The sequence below is a fragment of the Diplotaxodon limnothrissa genome, linkage group LG13 (assembly GCF_057381915.1).
Source record: "Diplotaxodon limnothrissa isolate DT_005_m linkage group LG13, D_limnothrissa_male_GT1.1, whole genome shotgun sequence".
NCBI lineage: Eukaryota > Metazoa > Chordata > Actinopteri > Cichliformes > Cichlidae > Diplotaxodon > Diplotaxodon limnothrissa.
In genome coordinates, this window is record NC_140608.1 from 33,528,057 (window position 1) to 33,546,281 (window position 18,225).

An 18,225-nucleotide genomic window follows, 5' to 3' on the forward strand; every position below is an offset into this window, starting at 1 on the left:
TATATATATATATATATATATATATATATATACACACACACACACACATATATATATACACACACACATATATATATACACACACACACACACACACACACACACACACACACACATATATACACACACACACGTCTCTTGCCCACCGATGCCTTCTTGTTCCAGTAGCCCACTTTTCGTCAGGGTGCCCTGGTTCCTCAACACCTGACGCGGACCTTGTTGATCCGGGCGACGTCCGAGCCGGCATGCCTTCATATTTATCTGTCTCGCTCATGTCTGCGGTAGGCTTGCTTAGCATAGGGGGTCTAGCCTTAGGACCCTTACTGGATACAGATGCCCCAGGCAGGAATCGAACTTGCGATCCTCTGTTCCAAAGGCGTGTAGTCTAACCACTACGCTATCCAGCTGGCCCCAACTGACCAAGTGCTCAGTGAATACCTCAGGCAGCAGAAACCCAAGAAAGAGGAGGGAGACGAGGAACCATCATGGAAGGACAGGCCCCTGCACGGTATGTACCACCGGCAGATAGAGGAGGTGGCTGATATCCAGAAATCCTACCAGTGGCTGGACAAGGCTGGACTGAAAGACAGCACAGAGGCACTAATCATGGCAGCACAAGAACAAGCTCTGAGCACAAGATCCATAGAGGCTGGGGTCTATCACACCAGGCAAGACCCCAGGTGCAGGCTGTGTAAAGATGCCCCAGAGACAATCCAGCACATAACAGCAGGGTGCAAGATGCTAGCAGGCAAGGCATACATGGAACGCCATAACCAAGTGGCCGGCATAGTGTACAGGAACATCTGTGCCGAGTATAACCTGGAAGTCCCGAGGTCAAAATGGGAGATGCCCCCAAGGGTGGTGGAGAATGACCGAGCTAAGATCCTGTGGGACTTCCAGATACAGACGGACAAAATGGTGGTGGCTAACCAACCGGACATAGTGGTGGTAGACAAACAGAAGAAGACGGCCGTAGTGATCGATGTAGCGGTTCCGAATGACAGCAATATCAGGAAGAAGGAACACGAGAAGCTGGAGAAATACCAAGGGCTCAGAGAAGAGCTCGAGAGGATGTGGAGGGTGAAGGTAACGGTGGTCCCCGTGGTAATCGGAGCACTAGGTGCGGTGACTCCCAAGCTAGGCGAGTGGCTCCAGCAGATCCCGGGAACAACATTGGAGATCTCTGTCCAGAAGAGCGCAGTCCTGGGAACAGCTAAGATACTGCGCAGGACCCTCAAGCTCCCAGGCCTCTGGTAGAGGACCCAAGCTTGAAGGATAAACCGCCCGCAGGGGCGTGCTGGGTGTTATATATATATATATAGGGGCGATCGTGGCTCAAGAGTTGGGAGTTCGCCTTGTAATCGGAAGGTTGCCGGTTCGAGCCCCGGCTCGGACAGTCTCGGTCGTTGTGTCCTTGGGCAAGACACTTCACCCGTTGCCTACTGGTGGTGGTCAGAGGGCCCGGTGGCGCCAGTGTCCGGCAGCCTCGCCTCTGTCAGTGCGCCCCAGGGCGGCTGTGGCTACAATGTAGCTGCCATCACCAGTGTGTGAATGTGTGTGTGAATGGGTGGATGACTGGATATGTAAAGCGCTTTGGGGTCCTTAGGGACTAGTAAAGCGCTATATAAAATACAGGCCATTTACCATTTACCATATATATATATATATATATAGTTATGGCTATGGATTGAAAATAACCCCCCCCCACCCCCCCACCCCTAACGGCTGCACCTCTAAAACAATTTTGCCTGGGCTCTTATCTCACTTTTTTAATTTCAAAAAGTCAACAGAAAAATTCACAGACATATTTTTTTTATAAGTTTTTTAAGGTTGTGGTGTTAATTTTTAAGTAACATGAGCCCAGCAGCAGCAGCAATGCTAGGCTAACACTAACTACCTAGCAAAATTATAAACCTGGTGCTAAACTAAGAGAAGCCACAAAATCAGTTTGAATAACAGTAAACATTTACTCACCAAGTCAGTGTAACAGGTAAAGATCCACAGCAATGACAACAATAATATTTGAGCTGAAGCTTCTCCAGGCTGTTTTCCACAGCATCTTTGTCGTGTCTTCGTCCACTTACCAACCAGTTGCCCTTGCTGAGCCTGGTTCTATTGAAGGTTTCTTCCTGTTAAAAGGGAGTTTTTCCTTCCCACTGTTGCCCAAGCGCTTACATGTGATTGTTGAGGTTTTCTGTTTGTTTTGGATTATTGTAGGATCTTTACCTTATAATATAAAGCACCTTGAGGCAGTAGTTGAGTGTGAGTATGGGCGATAGATTACAAATAAAAGTTTTTTGGGGGTTTTCCCAGTATGACTCGGGGGTGTTGATTCACTTTAATTAACACAATCATCCTGTTGTAACTAGGTTTCTGTAGGGCAGAGTACGTCAATATGACGATCACTTATTAAATCATGTTTAAATTGTTTTGTGCTGGGAGCAGACAGTTTCTATGGGAATGGGGTTTTGGGGGGATAACAGGAGGAGATCAGATACAAAGTGGCATCTAAGAATGCAACTCTGCTTACTACGGATAATCACGTTTTCAGGGGTTTAAGACATTTAACCAGATTTCTAGAGCTGCTCCATGCAAAGTGGGATAAATGCCGTCTCACCTAAGAAGATCAGGTTTTACACAGAAAGTTTCTCAATTATATATAAAACTGTTTTTTCTTTAACCATTAACAATTCCTATTAGCAGACTGTAGTACAAAGCGTCACAGTGGGTCTCTAACAAAGCTCAAACTCTGCTTTTCAACACTTGAGTAGCACAGGTGAAAAAGGAACTCAAACAGTGTTCTGGTGAAACAGGTGGAGGTTTTCTTGAGGCCTTGAAAACAAAGACAGCTGAAATATTTTCAGTCTCTATGTGTTTATTAGAGATGATACAATGTTGGTCTTTTTGACAGTTGTGCTAAACAAACAGAAAACAAGACTTCAACAGATCGCCTTAGTAACTCTGGTGTCCATTTTCTTGTCCTATGACAGCTGTGAGTGGGGTAATGACAGCTGAGAAATCTGCAAGTCCACAGAATCCTCCACAGCATATGTTCACATTATTTTCATACTCAAACATGTCAGTGAGCCCTAATGCTCTGTAGTTGGGGGCACTGTCACTTTGCAGTAGACCAGGATAGGAACATTTCAAAGGATACAGGTGATCACTTGGAACTCGTCCCTTTAAGGGACAAGTAGAGGTAAATCATGCCAGTGAAATGCCCCTCACGTTATAATAGAAAGACCAGGTTTTTCCTTTAATTTGTCAAATTTTGTGTGCATATACATTTTTCCCTTTTCTCCGACACGGCTACTCTTACAGAGATATGGCCGTCTCACAGTCAAACAGCCCACACTGGTCCACAGCCATGCCTTGCTACCACACCGTGCCAGGATCAGCGTAACCAGTTTATCACTACCAAAATGTAAAGAAGTGAAAAACATAAGTTAACATTACACTACCCAAAATAATACAGTTCCCACTCTCCCAGTTGGTTAAGTTCAGTTGACATCTCCAAACTGCCCTGAGGTCATCAGGGCTACGACAGCTTTGATACTCAAAAGACGAAGCCTGTGGTTTAAACTGAAGTTTGAAAGACAGCAGACTTATAGCAGCCTTTGATAATAATACATTTTAAAATTCTGTCACTTTTGGATCCTAAATCACTAGAATTTAGGAGAGCATTTGCCTTTAAACAAATATTTTAGTTTAGAAGTTGACCATTTTCTTCATGCACTCTAGTCAGCTAGGATCTGAGAGCGTTCCAGCTTCAGTGTTGTCTGTTGATGTTGGGATGTACAAAGACGTGGCCAAGGTTTCGATCAGCAGCTACTGCAGAGAGCTATCCCTGACTACAGACTAAATGACAGAACATAACACTGGCAGATATCCCCAAATATCCTTTTACAGCACATCAAATAGCTGAAAATTGAGTTCCAACGAAAAAATCTGTACTCATCAGTGTTTAGTGTTTCTTTACTTGCATAACATGGAGGGTATATTTTCAAAAACTTATCTGCAGAGTTGGAAAACAGCTGAAAGTTGGAAAACTGCCATCCTTCAAAAATCAGCTTTCCCTTGGCCTAAATAAATCAAGTGGAATAAAACTGCTCACTGTCAGGATGCTGGTGGCAGGCACAGCATGGACCATAACTCTAAAAACATATTTACACTGATCTGTCATCAACTCAGTTCCATTTCTGTCTGTGACTCTTGTTCACTGACTGGAGAGCTGAGGATAAACTGCTTCTGCCCCCAAACGTAACATATACAAGCCTTTTTAAAAAATAGACTGCTTTAAAATCATCTTTGTGTGGGGTGTGTGTGTGTGGTTGTGCGTGTTAGTCCCGTTTCCAGTCGCAGACATCACATGTGCACACACTGAACTTCTCTCCTCATTAATGCCGTCTACCTGTTCTTTATGCTCTGGACCTGATGCCCACCCACTTCTCTGGATCCACAGCCAGTGGGTACAGCATGAACCTCATTTGCAACACGGAGGCTAAAAGCTGTCTGGGAGGTTGGTGAAAGGTCAAGAGGAGGCGGTCTGCTGGAATCGTCTCAAGCAGTGACCAAAACATTAAGATCAGATTGTACGGTCTTTTTTCACGGAGCACAGGCACTCTTAACATCTGCTCAAGCATTGTAACTTTGATAGTGTGTGTTGCTGCCGATTCCAGATCAGGTAGTCCAGTCTCGTCCGGAGCCAAATGTTGACTCGACCACAGACTCTAGTCCAAGCTTTTCTGCAGTGTGTCTGAGCCTCAGCTCCAGCTGGTGCTCTGGAGTTCTTGGCGGAGCCAGGATGGCAACGGCTGACCCAACCGGCTCAACAAACGCAGGAGATCCATGTTGTGCTCATGGTAATACTCTGCTAGAAAGGCACGCGACTGCAAGAAAATGCACACAGGCACGCACGCACGCGCACACACACACACACACACACACACACAGGGGTGAGATTCACAGCAAGTTTTCTCAAGTGTTGTTGTTGCAAGCATGAAACAGACATGGTGGACTGGCGTGCCAATATTACACACTTTGTTGTGATGTCAGGTTGGTGTTCAACAATAGAGGAACTTCTTTTTAATTCATTTCTGTGGCTGTGTCATTTCCTAAAGTAGTGTTTATGTTACTCTAAAAGGAGTGTGTAGATTTCATGTATGTCGATACCTATTTACACTCTGTTGTGCTGGAGACCTGAAATAGGTTTATTGACAGGTTTGAAGTTGTTCACACAGATAGCCGACTACTGATGTCAGTGGAGAATTGTCAGACTGCTTTCAGCTGTGACTCAAATAACCAATCGCTATAACCAAAACATGCTGAAGAGCATCTCTGAACACATGAGAGAAAAGACCGTAACAGGTGCCGTCACAGACACATGGGTTTGTAAGCAACAAGAAAAAAGCAAGATTGGAGGCTAATGGTTTTGCTCAGTTCGGTTTTTGCTCTTCCAAAGGTCAGCTTTTAACGGATTGCTTTTGCTACTTACACAGCTTAAAGCCTAAAATTTAAAAAGAGGTTATGGTACGCAAGATTCATCCCCCCCAAAGAGCTTGTGCTCATCAGAAAACGAGTAGGTGAAGCAATCACAGCGCACGCGTACCTCAGAACTCAACTCCGGGTACTTCCTGCCTTTACTCTTTCCCAGACATTTGGCTCGACCGCCCTCCACTCGCTGACACCAGAAACCTTTGCTGTCATCATACCTGCAAAGACAACGCATGTTTTTTGACGCCACAGCAAACACACCCCACATAGGCTATACATTTTTACATGCTTCTGTGTAAGGCAAGTCAGAAAAGAAAGTGACTTTTATACATGTGTAGGAGTGTTACGAACATTAAAGCCTGGGTGTAGTTGAAGATGGGGGTGACACCAAGGAATCTCTGTATTCCCTCCATCACCAGTACTGGGTTGGACCGCAGCAGCGCCCCATCAACAATGTGTAGCTAATTATAGAGAAAGAGTGTCAGCAACGCCTGAGAGAACTACAACCATCTTCCAATGTATTCGCAGCAGCCACTGAATGCGCATGTTAGCAGCTGCAGTGTGTGTTACCTGGCTGGCTTGGTAATGTTGCAGCCAGCGGTCCAGGTGGATAGCATATGCCCCAGGATTAAGGCAGTGTCTCTGAAGGGCCAGCAGATCCCTGGGGGCTGAGGCGCCCGCTGTAACTACTTCATGGAAAGTGTGGTTAAGGGCTACAGGGTCCTGATGAGCCCTCTGGTGCTGTAGTTAACGAAACACACACAAACACTAAAGAGGGTTTGAAATGCTATAAAAACGCCTTTGCAGCCTCACTGTGAGCATTCTCACCTGGTACCAGGAGTAGGCTCTGTCAGCCGGGTTAATGAGCACTGCCAGGATCTTGGCCCTGGGGAGCAGGGCCGCAGCTCTTTTAGGGGCTACTTCTGTGTCAAAGTAGTTGGCACTCTTTTCAAACATGAAGTCTGTGCTGACATTGGAAGGGAATGGGAAGAAGTCCATGTACCTGAGGAGGACACACACGCACACCATTACACAACTGTACTGAGGTGAAATGTGTTTTTTTTTTTAAAGAAATATTTTTAAACTGAGCAGCTTTTACAGTTGTGTGTTGCTTCTTAATATTAAAGTGTCCAATTTATAAGACAACACAACGTCTGTGTGGAATCGGTTTTCCTGCTCTCGTTTGCCGTTTTAGCTGTTTGGTGGTTGTTGAAATAGTTTTGTCTTTAACCCGAGATTCTGGCGTTTCTGGCTAAATACATTTATATTTAAAAATCGATTTGAATCGGTAAACCGATTATTGAAACCAACTCCTAGTGTGTGGGGCTGTACCCTGTAGGTTTATATTGTTAGACAGTAACATTACTTATTAAGAAAAGTGTTCTGTGTAATGTGTGTAGTAATTACTTTGAGTAACGACGCAACAATGATCGCAACAAAGAGTGGAAATAGCTCCAACATGAGCAAACATTTGACCACTCAGCATGTAATTAATTTGCATGAATGCAATGTCTTGGACATGCTGCTTAGAGACGGTGCTGACTCAAAGCAATTCCCATCACTAGTGTCATTCTGAATTTGATGGCAACAACGTGTCTTCAGCAGCTGGACAGTGTATCAACGCCTCTTCTTTTAACTTCTGTGACTGAAGGAGAGCAGTTACTGGGCTTTAGAGAGAGGAATGTTGTTGTGTTCTTTTGGTTTAATCTGGCTCCAAATGTTTTTCTTAAATGTAAGCAGCTGTCTCAGTCATCCTCTTCCTCCAGCTCTGAACTAAGCTGGGTTGCTCTCGCCCAGTGTTCTGTACTGTGATTTATTAACCATCTAAATACACAAAGGACTTTGCAAATGACTCTTCTGAGTTATTGGCTGAAATCATGCCTAAATATAATAAAGCTCTAATGATTAGAGATTTTAATGTACATGTGCACTGGCTTGACAGCATTAACTGACTCGCTAACTTCACGCAGTGGTTGTCCGGACCCACAGAAGAACATGAACACAGACATCTCACGATGTGTCTGTTTCAAACAGTGTTTTCAGATCACACGCCTGTTTTTTGCATTCACTGCTGCGCTTTTCTCTGCTTACTTTGATCAGAACTTTGGGGCTCAGCTTCTAGTTTTATTCCACCTGCCAAACGATATCAGAGTCAGTGTCTCCATTCAAAACCAGACAGTCTAAAACGAATCCCACCTGGATTCTTTAATTCTTTCTGTTTTAGGCATATTTGTTCTTGTTGTTTTTAACACTAGCCTTTTCCTCAAGGGTGGTTCCTAAAAGCTTTAAAACAACCACAGATGGAAAAAACCTGGCCTGGATCCCAGTGTGTTACCCAACTTCGGGTCCATTTCCAATCTTTCTTTTCTTTTAAAAATTCTCTAGATAAATGTTTATAGCAAATTGAAGGCCCTTTAAATAAAAAATAAAATAAAATAAATTTAATTAAATAAAAAAAAAACCAAACATCCTTGGCTTGTTTTAGTCTGGTTTGAAGTCTCTTCATGGAGCAGAATCAGTACTGCTGACGGGCCACTGCTCACTGTTGGTCCACAACAGTGATGGCTAAGACGGGTCTCTTACCGGGACCATGTCACCTATGAAGAAGACCACTGCCAGACCGCCACATGTCCCCTCCATGACATTCTACCCCAACTCCCGTGCCGACTGCACAAGATCACCACCACATGGAACCCACCCCACAGAAGACGCAAACCAGGCTGCCCCCGTACAACATGGCGGAGGACTTTCATTGATGATTTACGCGCCTGGGATGAGGCCGAAGCAACCGCAGCTGATCGATTACGCTGGCAGAGATCTGCCACCCAATGCGCTGAACGGTGCAGGAGGACCGAACTCTAAGTATTGTGTTTGGTCCTGGTGGGCACAGTATCTAAGGCCTCCAGTCACAAACCTGGGTTTTATGATGGACAGTTAGATTGGACAGTCAAATAACTGCAGTGGTGAAATCCAGCTTCTTTCAGCTGAAACAAGTGGCAAAAATAGAAAAACTGTTGAAAGATCACTTTGAAACAGTAATCCATGCCTTTATCACAACTCTGGATTGGATTACTGCAACTTATGTAGGTGTTAGCCAGTCCTTCCTGCCTCGTCTTCAGCTGGTGCAAAAGTATGACTTAACTGGAAAACAGCAAATTACTTGTTTTATACTCACTCCACTGGCTGCCCGCCCATTTTAGGGTTCATTTTTAAATTCTTTTATTTCTTTCCTCTGAGATGTGCCTTGCCCATCTCAGAACTGTTGCACTTGCACTGTCCTTCCCGATTGCTCTTGGATGTGCCGAGGGCACAAGGCTTTTGCCGTAGCAGCTCCCAAATTGGCATTAGACAGGCCTCTGCACTGTCCAATTTTAAGATCCACCGCTTCTGTTTGTTGTTCGATCTAGTTTGCACATCATCAGGATGGGAGCGAATGTTCCCCCAATAATAAACCAAAGGGTCCCTCTCCTCATAAGTCTGGGGAATATACAGTGGGGCAAAAAAGTATTTAGTCAGCCACCGATTGTGCAAGTTCCCCCACTTAAAATGATGACAGAGGTCAGTAATTTGCACCAGAGGTACACTTCAACTGTGAGAGACAGAATGTGAAAAAAAAAAATCCATGAATCCACATGGTAGGATTTGTAAAGAATTTATTCGTAAATCAGGGTGGAAAATAAGTATTTGGTCAATAACAAAAATACAACCCAATACTTTGTAACATAACCTTTGTTGGCAATAACAGAGGTCAAACGTTTACTATAGGTCTTTACCAGGTTTGCACACACAGTAGCTGGTATTTTGGCCCATTCCTCCATGCAGATCTTCTCGAGAGCAGTGATGTTTTGGGGCTGTCGCCGAGCAACACAGACTTTCAACTCCCGCCACAGATTTTCTATGGGGTTGAGGTCTGGAGACTGGCTAGGCCACTCCAGGACTTTCAAATGCTTCTTACGGAGCCACTCCTTTGTTGCCCGGGCGGTGTGTTTTGGATCATTGTCATGTTGGAAGACCCAGCCTCGTTTCATCTTCAAAGTTCTCACTGATGGAAGGAGGTTTTGGCTCAAAATCTCACGATACATGGCCCCATTCATTCTGTCCTTAACACGGATCAGTCGTCCTGTCCCCTTGGCAGAAAAACAGCCCCATAGCATGATGTTTCCACCCCCATGCTTCACAGTAGGTATGGTGTTCTTGGGATGCAACTCAGTATTCGTCTTCCTCCAAACACGACGAGTTGAGTTTATACCAAAACGTTCTACTTTGGTTTCATCTGACCACATGACATTCTCCCAATCCTCTGCTGTATCATCCATGTGCTCTCTGGCAAACTTCAGACGGGCCTGGACATGCACTGGCTTCAGCAGCGGAACACGTCTGGCACTGCGGGATTTGATTCCCTGCCGTTGTAGTGTGTTACTGATGGTGACCTTTGTTACTTTGGTCCCAGCTCTCTGCAGGTCATTCACCAGGTCCCCCCGTGTGGTTCTGGGATCTTTGCTCACCATTCTCATGATCATTTTGACCCCACGGGATGAGATCTTGCGTGGAGCCCCAGATCGAGGGAGATTATCAGTGGTCTTGTATGTCTTCCATTTTCTGATGATTGCTCCCACAGTTGATTTTTTCACACCAAGCTGCTTGCCTATTGTAGATTCACTCTTCCCAGTCTGGTGCAGGTCTACAATACTTTTCCTGGTGTCCTTCGAAAGCTCTTTGGTCTTGGCCATGGTGGAGTTTGGAGTCTGACTGTTTGAGGCTGTGGACAGGTGTCTTTTATACAGATGATGAGTTCAAACAGGTGCCATTCATACAGGTAACGAGTGGGGGACAGAAAAGCTTCTTACAGAAGACGTTACAGGTCTGTGAGAGCCAGAGATTTTCCTTGTTTGAGGTGACCAAATACTTATTTTCCACCCTAATTTACGAATAAATTCTTTACAAATCCTACCATGTGGATTCATGGATTTTTTTTTCACATTCTGTCTCTCACAGTTGAAGTGTACCTCTGGTGCAAATTACTGACCTCTGTCATCATTTTAAGTGGGGGAACTTGCACAATCGGTGGCTGACTAAATACTTTTTTGCCCCACTGTATCCAGGTTTTCCAAAAAGACTTTCAATTTTGGATTGATCTGACTTCAGAACGGTTTTCCATTTTGCTTCAGTCCATTTCCCCATCCATCCATCTTCTGCTTATGTGGGGCAACAAACTAACAAAGCTGCTGTCTGTTAAAGACCAAACAGGGAATGTCATACTAAAATGAAAATGGACAGCAGATTATTTCAAAAAAAGTAATGTGGGACATTTACGCATTTACATTTATGCACACAAGTCATGGCAGCGCTGCACAGATCCAGACTTTCCTTTAAGGCTCTGTACACAGTGAACAGGGTGTGTATGTGTTTTTACCAGTCAATCCCATTGTGATAGTTTGCGCCACTGAAGAACTGGATCTCCTCAAAGGTGGTAGGGCTGGGGAAGGAGCTGGTGATTGCTGGGTGGATGCTCAGGAATGAATGAAGTGCTGTAGTACCTTTGAGCAAACAAGACAATTAAAATAATCAAAACAGAGAATTAAATAAGACAGATGAGAGGAATCTATACCTGTTTTTTGTGGTCCAATGATGAGAAACTTTGGCAATCTGTCACAGGTCTTCTCTTTAGACCAGATATCTTTGTGTCTCTTATCATGGCAAGGGTTCTGAAAAAAGAAAAAATCCACACAGTGTGTCATCTTCCATGACGGGTGAAAGTTACATTTACATTTTACATTACAGATATTATACACGTTACATTTTTAAATAAATAAAAGGGACATGAATGGTTTTGTTTATCATTTCGTCACATACTCCCACATCACCCAAATCTTGAAGTAGGCATTTCAATTTCCAAATTGTACAAAAGATGGGGGAAAAGGGTAGGTAAGGTAGATTTTAGATGTAATACTTAAACTTTTAAGATTAGAAATCATGAATGAATTTAAATTTTACATATTACACACCGTAGTCAGGGAAAAAAAATCCACTGATCAGGTTATTAGCAAAGGTGCAATTAATGTGTATTTACAAAAAACCCACAAACCCCTAAACTAGATGCTTTAACGATACTTATACATTCACTGTTTTTCCTTACATCAAACTCCTTGTGCATAGAATTACTGCACTTATCATGAATCTGGCACTTATGCCTTTTTTACCTATTAACTTAAAAGAAAATGCATGAAGACTTTTTCATTTCTAAAATAAAACAATACAATAAAATGTATGTAAAACAATAAAATAATATAATAACAATAAAAAAACACTCTTTGTTGTGAAGCTGTCTTTTAACTGTTGCTTTATTTAATGATTTATAGTGATTAGGTGACTGTGTATACAGTGAAGTGAAAACAGAAACTGGATTTCTCAAGTTTTAAAAATAACCACATGAATCAACCCACCTGCCAGAGCGGGTCTCTCTCATCAGGAAAGATTTGGAAATACCTCTCGGCAAGCTGGACTGGTGGTAACGTTTGCAGCCTGAGGTTGGTCCAGCACTGGACAAACTTCACCAAAGACTCAAATGTATACAGACCCAGACGATCATTGCCATAGTTAGACAGATGGGTCATGAAGATACTGATCTGGATTGAGAAAGTTAAAAATATGTTATAACACTGCCATCCTAAGGTTTTATTTTAATTTCATTTTTAATTGTGTGTGTGTGTTCACTTTTTATTACATGTTAGCATTTTATGTTACTTAAATTCTTTTTACACCATGTGAGAAAGTATTCAATAATTTCATTATATTTGAATAATGACAATAAAGAAAGAAAGCTGACAAACTTTGCCAACTTAAAATTTTACTTTTTCCCTCGAATTTCAAATTTTGATTAAAATGTTTGACATTGGGAATTTACTATCACACACTGCATGTTATATCCACAAAATTTCTCCATTATCCCCTTATTCTCGAGTCTTAAACATCTTGTTTATTTTGTTAATATCATTAATCTTTCTCATCCTATTTTGTCTTAGTAGAATTGAAGAAAAAACCTTAAGTAAATGATAAGCAATGGTTAAGTCTGCAACTTCTTAGTTAGAAGAGCTTGGTGCTTGGTTTTTGGGAGCCATTTTTGTGGGGGGGGGGGGGGGGGGGGGGGGGGGGGGGGGTCCACTGCCAAGAACCTTACACATCTACTCAATCTTCTTTTTCCTGTTCTGGACTAACACGCATCTGTTGTTTAATTGTTTGTTCTATCATTTAAGGTGAGTGTGCACAATGTCTGTGCTCTAGGAATCAGATTAGTCAGCATTTAAACTTTCTAAGCTGGAATGTTAAAGGTTTAAATCATCCAGTCAAGACAGCGAAAGCTTTCTTCCATGTTATTAAGCACCATAACAGTGATGTGGCTTTCCTGCAGGAGACCCACATCAGGGGGTTTTACAATGCCGTCTCTTTCCACGGTGGAGGGGCCAGTGCTTTTCCAGGTTAAAGGACAAGTGATTTCTATACTGATCAGCCAGAGCATTCCCTTTGAGGCAGTCCAATGTTGTAGCAGACAAACAATAAACATTAAATCTGCTTTCAGGGTATAAACTGAACCTCAATAAAAGTAAGCTTTTCCTCTTAAGTAGTAAAGCAAGTTTGTTAGACTTCACTAACTTGCCCTTAAGGGTTAAAAAAAAACAAAACAAAACAAAAAAAACCCTTAAAAAACAACAACAAACAAACACACACAGGCACCAAAAAACAAACAAACAAGAATTTGATTACACTGCTAAACCAATTGAAGCTGTCCTTCACCCACTGGACACCATTTTCTAAGGATGTTATTAAAAATGACTATTTTACCCCAATTTTTTAATTTATTTATTTATTTTTATACCTCTTCCAGGCTCTACCCATTTTTATTTCTAAGATTTTTTTTTTCAATGTGTTGCATTCTGTTTTGTCACCTCACACATGGGAAGGTAAACACCCAAGACCAATCTTCAAAAGCCTGAAACTGAAGGGGGGGCTTCAACACTTCAACAATTTTTGTTTTTATTATTGGGCCGCTAACATAAGCTGTCTGGTGTTTTTGTACTTGTACCTCACTCAGAGTGGCTATTCTGACTGGGTGACTATGGAACTACACAGCAACAACAGTACATCTTTTCTGGCTGTACTTGGTTCTCCACTTTCAACTCTGTGGTGAAACACTCATTGGAAATATGGGGCAAGTTTAGGAAATACTTTAACCTCGACCTTTAAGTTGAGCTCACTGAGACGCAAACTCGTCCGAGATCTTTAGCATATGCACTTACGGTATCAATTTGAACCTGCTACATCACCTTGGTCTTTAGTTATTGCAATGACAAGAGTTTCAGAAAACTTGACCTCTGATCTTCACCTTGAGGTCAAGGTCACTAAGAGGGGGTGGAAGTGACACCCACTCTTAGTGGGCGGGGTAGAAAGAGTGGGGTAAAAATGACAACACTTTTAATTTTACAGGGTGAGTCCATCTGAAATCAACCAAGCCTTTTGCGTGTCCAAGTTGCATAAAATCTAGATGGTAGAAAATGTGAACATTTACAATGATTGCTGTCAAAAACATTTTCATGTTAAAAAACAGACCATTTTTCAAAAAAATATACATCTTGAAAACTATTTGAAAAATGAATCTGAAATTTCACAGCACTCATTATAGATGTCCAAACTTTGGACTCTAAAATTTGTATGCAAATTGGAGGTCGAGCAGGACATTTTCTAAAACTTGACTGAAGATGGAATGACCTTTGTGTAAAGCCAGGCCAAATCTTCAGACACTCAAGTCTCATGTAAAGTTGACACGTGTGAAACATGAGTGCTAGACAGTCTCAAGCCAACAGCTGTAGTGTGCATGGAGGTTTTCTTACAGGGTTTAGGAGGACGGTGAGGAAGAGCTCTCCCCCTCTGATGCTCTTGTCCAGCTCTTTTGAACCTCCTGGGTATTCATTATAGAAGATTGTATGGGTGAATAGACCACAAGTTTGTCTGGGCAATACCTGAAATGAACAAATAGGGCATTAAATATTGGGGATATATACATAATTTCCTTAGGGATTAATAAAGTATTCTGATTGGTCAATCATCTAGGTAAGGAAACCCCAAAAAGTTGATTCTGTTCCTCTGTGTTCTCAGCATCATGTGTTTTTAGTGGGAAACTTTTTCACTTATCCAAGTGTAGCCACAGCTGCTCCTTTCACATAAATGGCCAACTGCAAGCAATGGAGGTCATTTATAAGACATGTCTCCACCCTCAATAACAGGACCAACCTCAACACTGACCAAGTATGTCTTGCTCTTGTAATTTTATCTTATCTATATTTCAAATATAGGAGTTAGAGCAGGGAGATATGGCCAAAAATATTTATCACGATATATATTTGAAAATTTGCGATAACGATATAACTGACGATATAATTGACGCGAGACAAAATACAACTCCACAACTTGACTAGCGCAAAAAAACACCATCCATTTATTTTCACTTACACAAGAAGCTGTTTTTTTATGTGCATTAAACCTATATAAACATTTTACAGTGCAAATGCAAATTCCTTGCTGAAAGTTTAACCAAAAGGCATTTCCAGTAGAAATGGGCTGACATATCCTGAGCATAACCATGTATAATATCCACTGCATTAGGGGTGGGCGATATAAACGATATACGATAGAAACGATATAAATTTGGCCAACGATAGAGATTTTGACTATACCGCTCTACCGCATGTTGATGATGTCATCAAGCTGCGCCTGTTTTGGTCGAAAGCATCGCAGTGGCTACAACCATTATCATCTGCAAATTATGCCGAGCAACAGTCATAGCAAAGAGATGAAGCACTTTTGAAATATGGGGAAAGCCAAAAACTGCGCTTCCTCCACCTCCGTAACATTGATTCATTAATGCTGAATTCTCTCACAGCTGCTCTGTTCCCATGTTGTTGCAGTATATTAATGACTAACCTCGTATTGTGAATGAATGATCTCAGTTGTTCTCCTGACTGAAGTTTGGCCCGTGTATAGCATCCTGCCATGCGATTGCATGCTGTTTATTTTTCTGTCCTCATTTATGTTGGAAGTGATAGCAGAGCTGTACGTTTGAATTTTTTCAGAAATCTCTCAGTCAGAACATGCTATATCATGCTTAGGTAACTAGCAAAACTTGCAAGCTAACTTCTAACTCCGTTACATGTAATACATTCTGCTTTCATGGATGCCTGGAAGTTAAACTTCATAGTTACACCTGGTAAAGCAGCAATGTTGATCGTTTTATTAAAGATGAAAGAATTTAGACAGTTTTTAACTCTCAGTGATGCCGCAGTGTTCGTTTGACTTTGGGAGCTGAAGTGGAGGGAGTTTAGGACCCAGATTACTTCCAGATTTGCGAGCACCTTAGTCCGACAAACACGACAATAACGACGGCCCGCTTGCATGTTCTACAAAAAAAAAACCTGCTTTGTCGTGTATCTGACGGACACCAAACCAGTTCAACATCACTGAAGTTGCACCACTTTTACAAACCAATTCTGGTTCATCCGTTTCACTCAACAATCCGCTTTCAATAATTTCCCCCAGGGATCAATAAAGTATTCTGATTCTCCCTTCTCATTCTCCGTTGCCGCCATGCTTTTTCGCCATGTGCGTATGAAAACAAAGGCACTGCGCATGGGCGTTTTAACCATATTCTATCGCGATATTTCATTTTCTTATCGTTGCCTAACATTGTACCATTATTACCATGAACGGTATAATATGGCCCAGCCCTAATAGGAATGTCGGTTTTGGAGGAGTCAAGGAGGCCATTTATGTGAAAAGAGAAAAACCATCTGTGAACCAAAGAGGGGGCCTAAGGGTACATCTTTCTCCATCTAACAATGGTTTGATTGGAGCCTTTCCCCAGCTCTCTGTGAATGGTACTGATGGATAATATGAAACTGTCATGAAAAGAAGCATTTTCATAATTATGAAACAATCATGAATTATGAAACTAAGTGAAAAGCCCATTGTAAGGCAATGATGGTAGTCTTGTGACAGTACTTACCTGCAGTAAGCCGAGGCTGAAAGTGTCACTTGGTCACAAATGAAACTTTCTAGCTATTGACTTTGAAAATCTGTTTCTGTGTAATCAGCGGCAAATTGTTATTAGTTACCATTAAGCCAGCAAAAAACCTCTTGCAAACACTCAGAGCCTTAAGAAATACTACAGACTTCACTGATACAACATTCAAAATATAACATCTTAACAGATAGCTTGTCCTTTTTTAACACAAAAACCTTCAAAAGTTCACATCACATCATCTTGGCTGAAAGATGTGTTTGTGTGAAGAAAATTACATGTGTTATTAAAGAACAAAGACTGTGGACTGACCTGGATGCCATTGTGAATGAAGCCACGTCGATATCGAGCTGGCCTTAGATGAGGGTATTCTTCTGTACTGGTCACCTTGATTCCCCACACAGATTTCCAGGCTTCATATAGCTGGCTGTGAACTGGATAAACCCCAGAGTGGTGTGGAGCTACTGCATAGCCCATATCTATTGGGATGCCATGCTCCTGGAGAGAGAATGGTACAATAAGAATAAGGGGTAGCTGTAGCTCAGGAGGTAGAGCTACTGATCGGATGGTTGGTGGTTCAATCCCTGGCTCGCCCAGTCTTCATGCTAAATATCCTTGGCCAAGATACTAACCCCAAGCTGCTCTCTGATGAATCCATCGAAGTATGAATGTTAGTCAGAAAGCACTTAAAGTATAAAGGAAAGTGCTTGTGTTAATGAGTGAATGTGGCATGTTGTATAAAGAGCTTTGAGCACTCCGGGCGAGTAGAAATGCAAAGCGCTATATAAGAAACAGAATCCATTTACCAGTAAGAAGACAGCATATGGAGTTAGCAGGTGACAGACAGGTAGAAACAGTTGTAGTCAAGAGAAAAAAAAAGGAGAAAAAAAGATAAAGGACTGATTCATATATAGAGCTTTTTTACTCTCCTGGAGCATTCAAAGCACTTTATACAACATGCCACATTCACTCATTCACACAAGCACTTTCCTCTATACTTTAAGCGCTTTAGTATCTTGCCAGGGATATTTGGGATGAAGCTTGAGGCAGCCAGGGATCAAACCACCAACCTTCTGGTCAGTAGCTGACCTGTTCTAGCTCCTGAGCTACAGCCCCACACAGAGGCAAGCAGATACAGTGAACTTAGTCATACCAAGTCACGATTTTTACAATGTTTTAGATACGAAAAGAAAAAACAAGAAGAAAAAAAGGGAAAACCAGCTGTGACTTGTACTGTTAAGTACTTTGAGTGGTCAGTATGATGAGAAGACTGTTATATAAATGCTATAATACAGTCTACACGCCTTTAGATGCCAGAGTGGCACCAAAATCCAAAAACCAGCTTTCATGTACAGTGGTGTGAGAAAGTGTTTGCCCCCTTTCCGATTTGTGTTTGTCACACTTAAATGTTTCAGTTCAAACAAATTTAAATATAAGATAGGGCTGCTCGATTATGGCAAAAATGATAATCACGATTATTTTCACTGAAATTGAGATCGCGATTATTTGACGATATTTATTTAACCCTTTAAGACCTACTATAGAACCAAGTCCGCCAGAGCTTATATTATTTTTTTTACATGTTGTAGTGCCATTTGTGGGAGCATTTCAAGTTGCTAAATAACTGTTATAGCCCATATTTTAATAATATGTATGCATTAAGT

General features: G+C 42.0%; 1 protein-coding gene across 1 annotated transcript in view; it reads right to left on the bottom strand.

Moving 5' to 3' along the window:
* Positions 1-2,879: 2,879 nt before the first annotated feature.
* ndst2a (N-deacetylase/N-sulfotransferase (heparan glucosaminyl) 2a) overlaps positions 2,880-18,225 on the bottom strand; it is a 53,610-nt gene continuing 38,264 nt past the window's right edge. Inside the window, exons 6-15 of the mRNA XM_085368989.1 lie at positions 16,874-17,059; positions 14,379-14,507; positions 11,937-12,119; positions 11,102-11,198; positions 10,907-11,030; positions 6,322-6,496; positions 6,064-6,234; positions 5,845-5,954; positions 5,609-5,711; positions 2,880-4,889 (exon numbers count right to left, since the gene is read on the bottom strand). Coding sequence (XP_085225115.1) covers positions 4,764-4,889; positions 5,609-5,711; positions 5,845-5,954; positions 6,064-6,234; positions 6,322-6,496; positions 10,907-11,030; positions 11,102-11,198; positions 11,937-12,119; positions 14,379-14,507; positions 16,874-17,059 — 1,404 coding nt within the window. The 3' untranslated portion in view covers positions 2,880-4,763. The remainder of the gene's footprint in view (positions 4,890-5,608; positions 5,712-5,844; positions 5,955-6,063; positions 6,235-6,321; positions 6,497-10,906; positions 11,031-11,101; positions 11,199-11,936; positions 12,120-14,378; positions 14,508-16,873; positions 17,060-18,225) is intronic.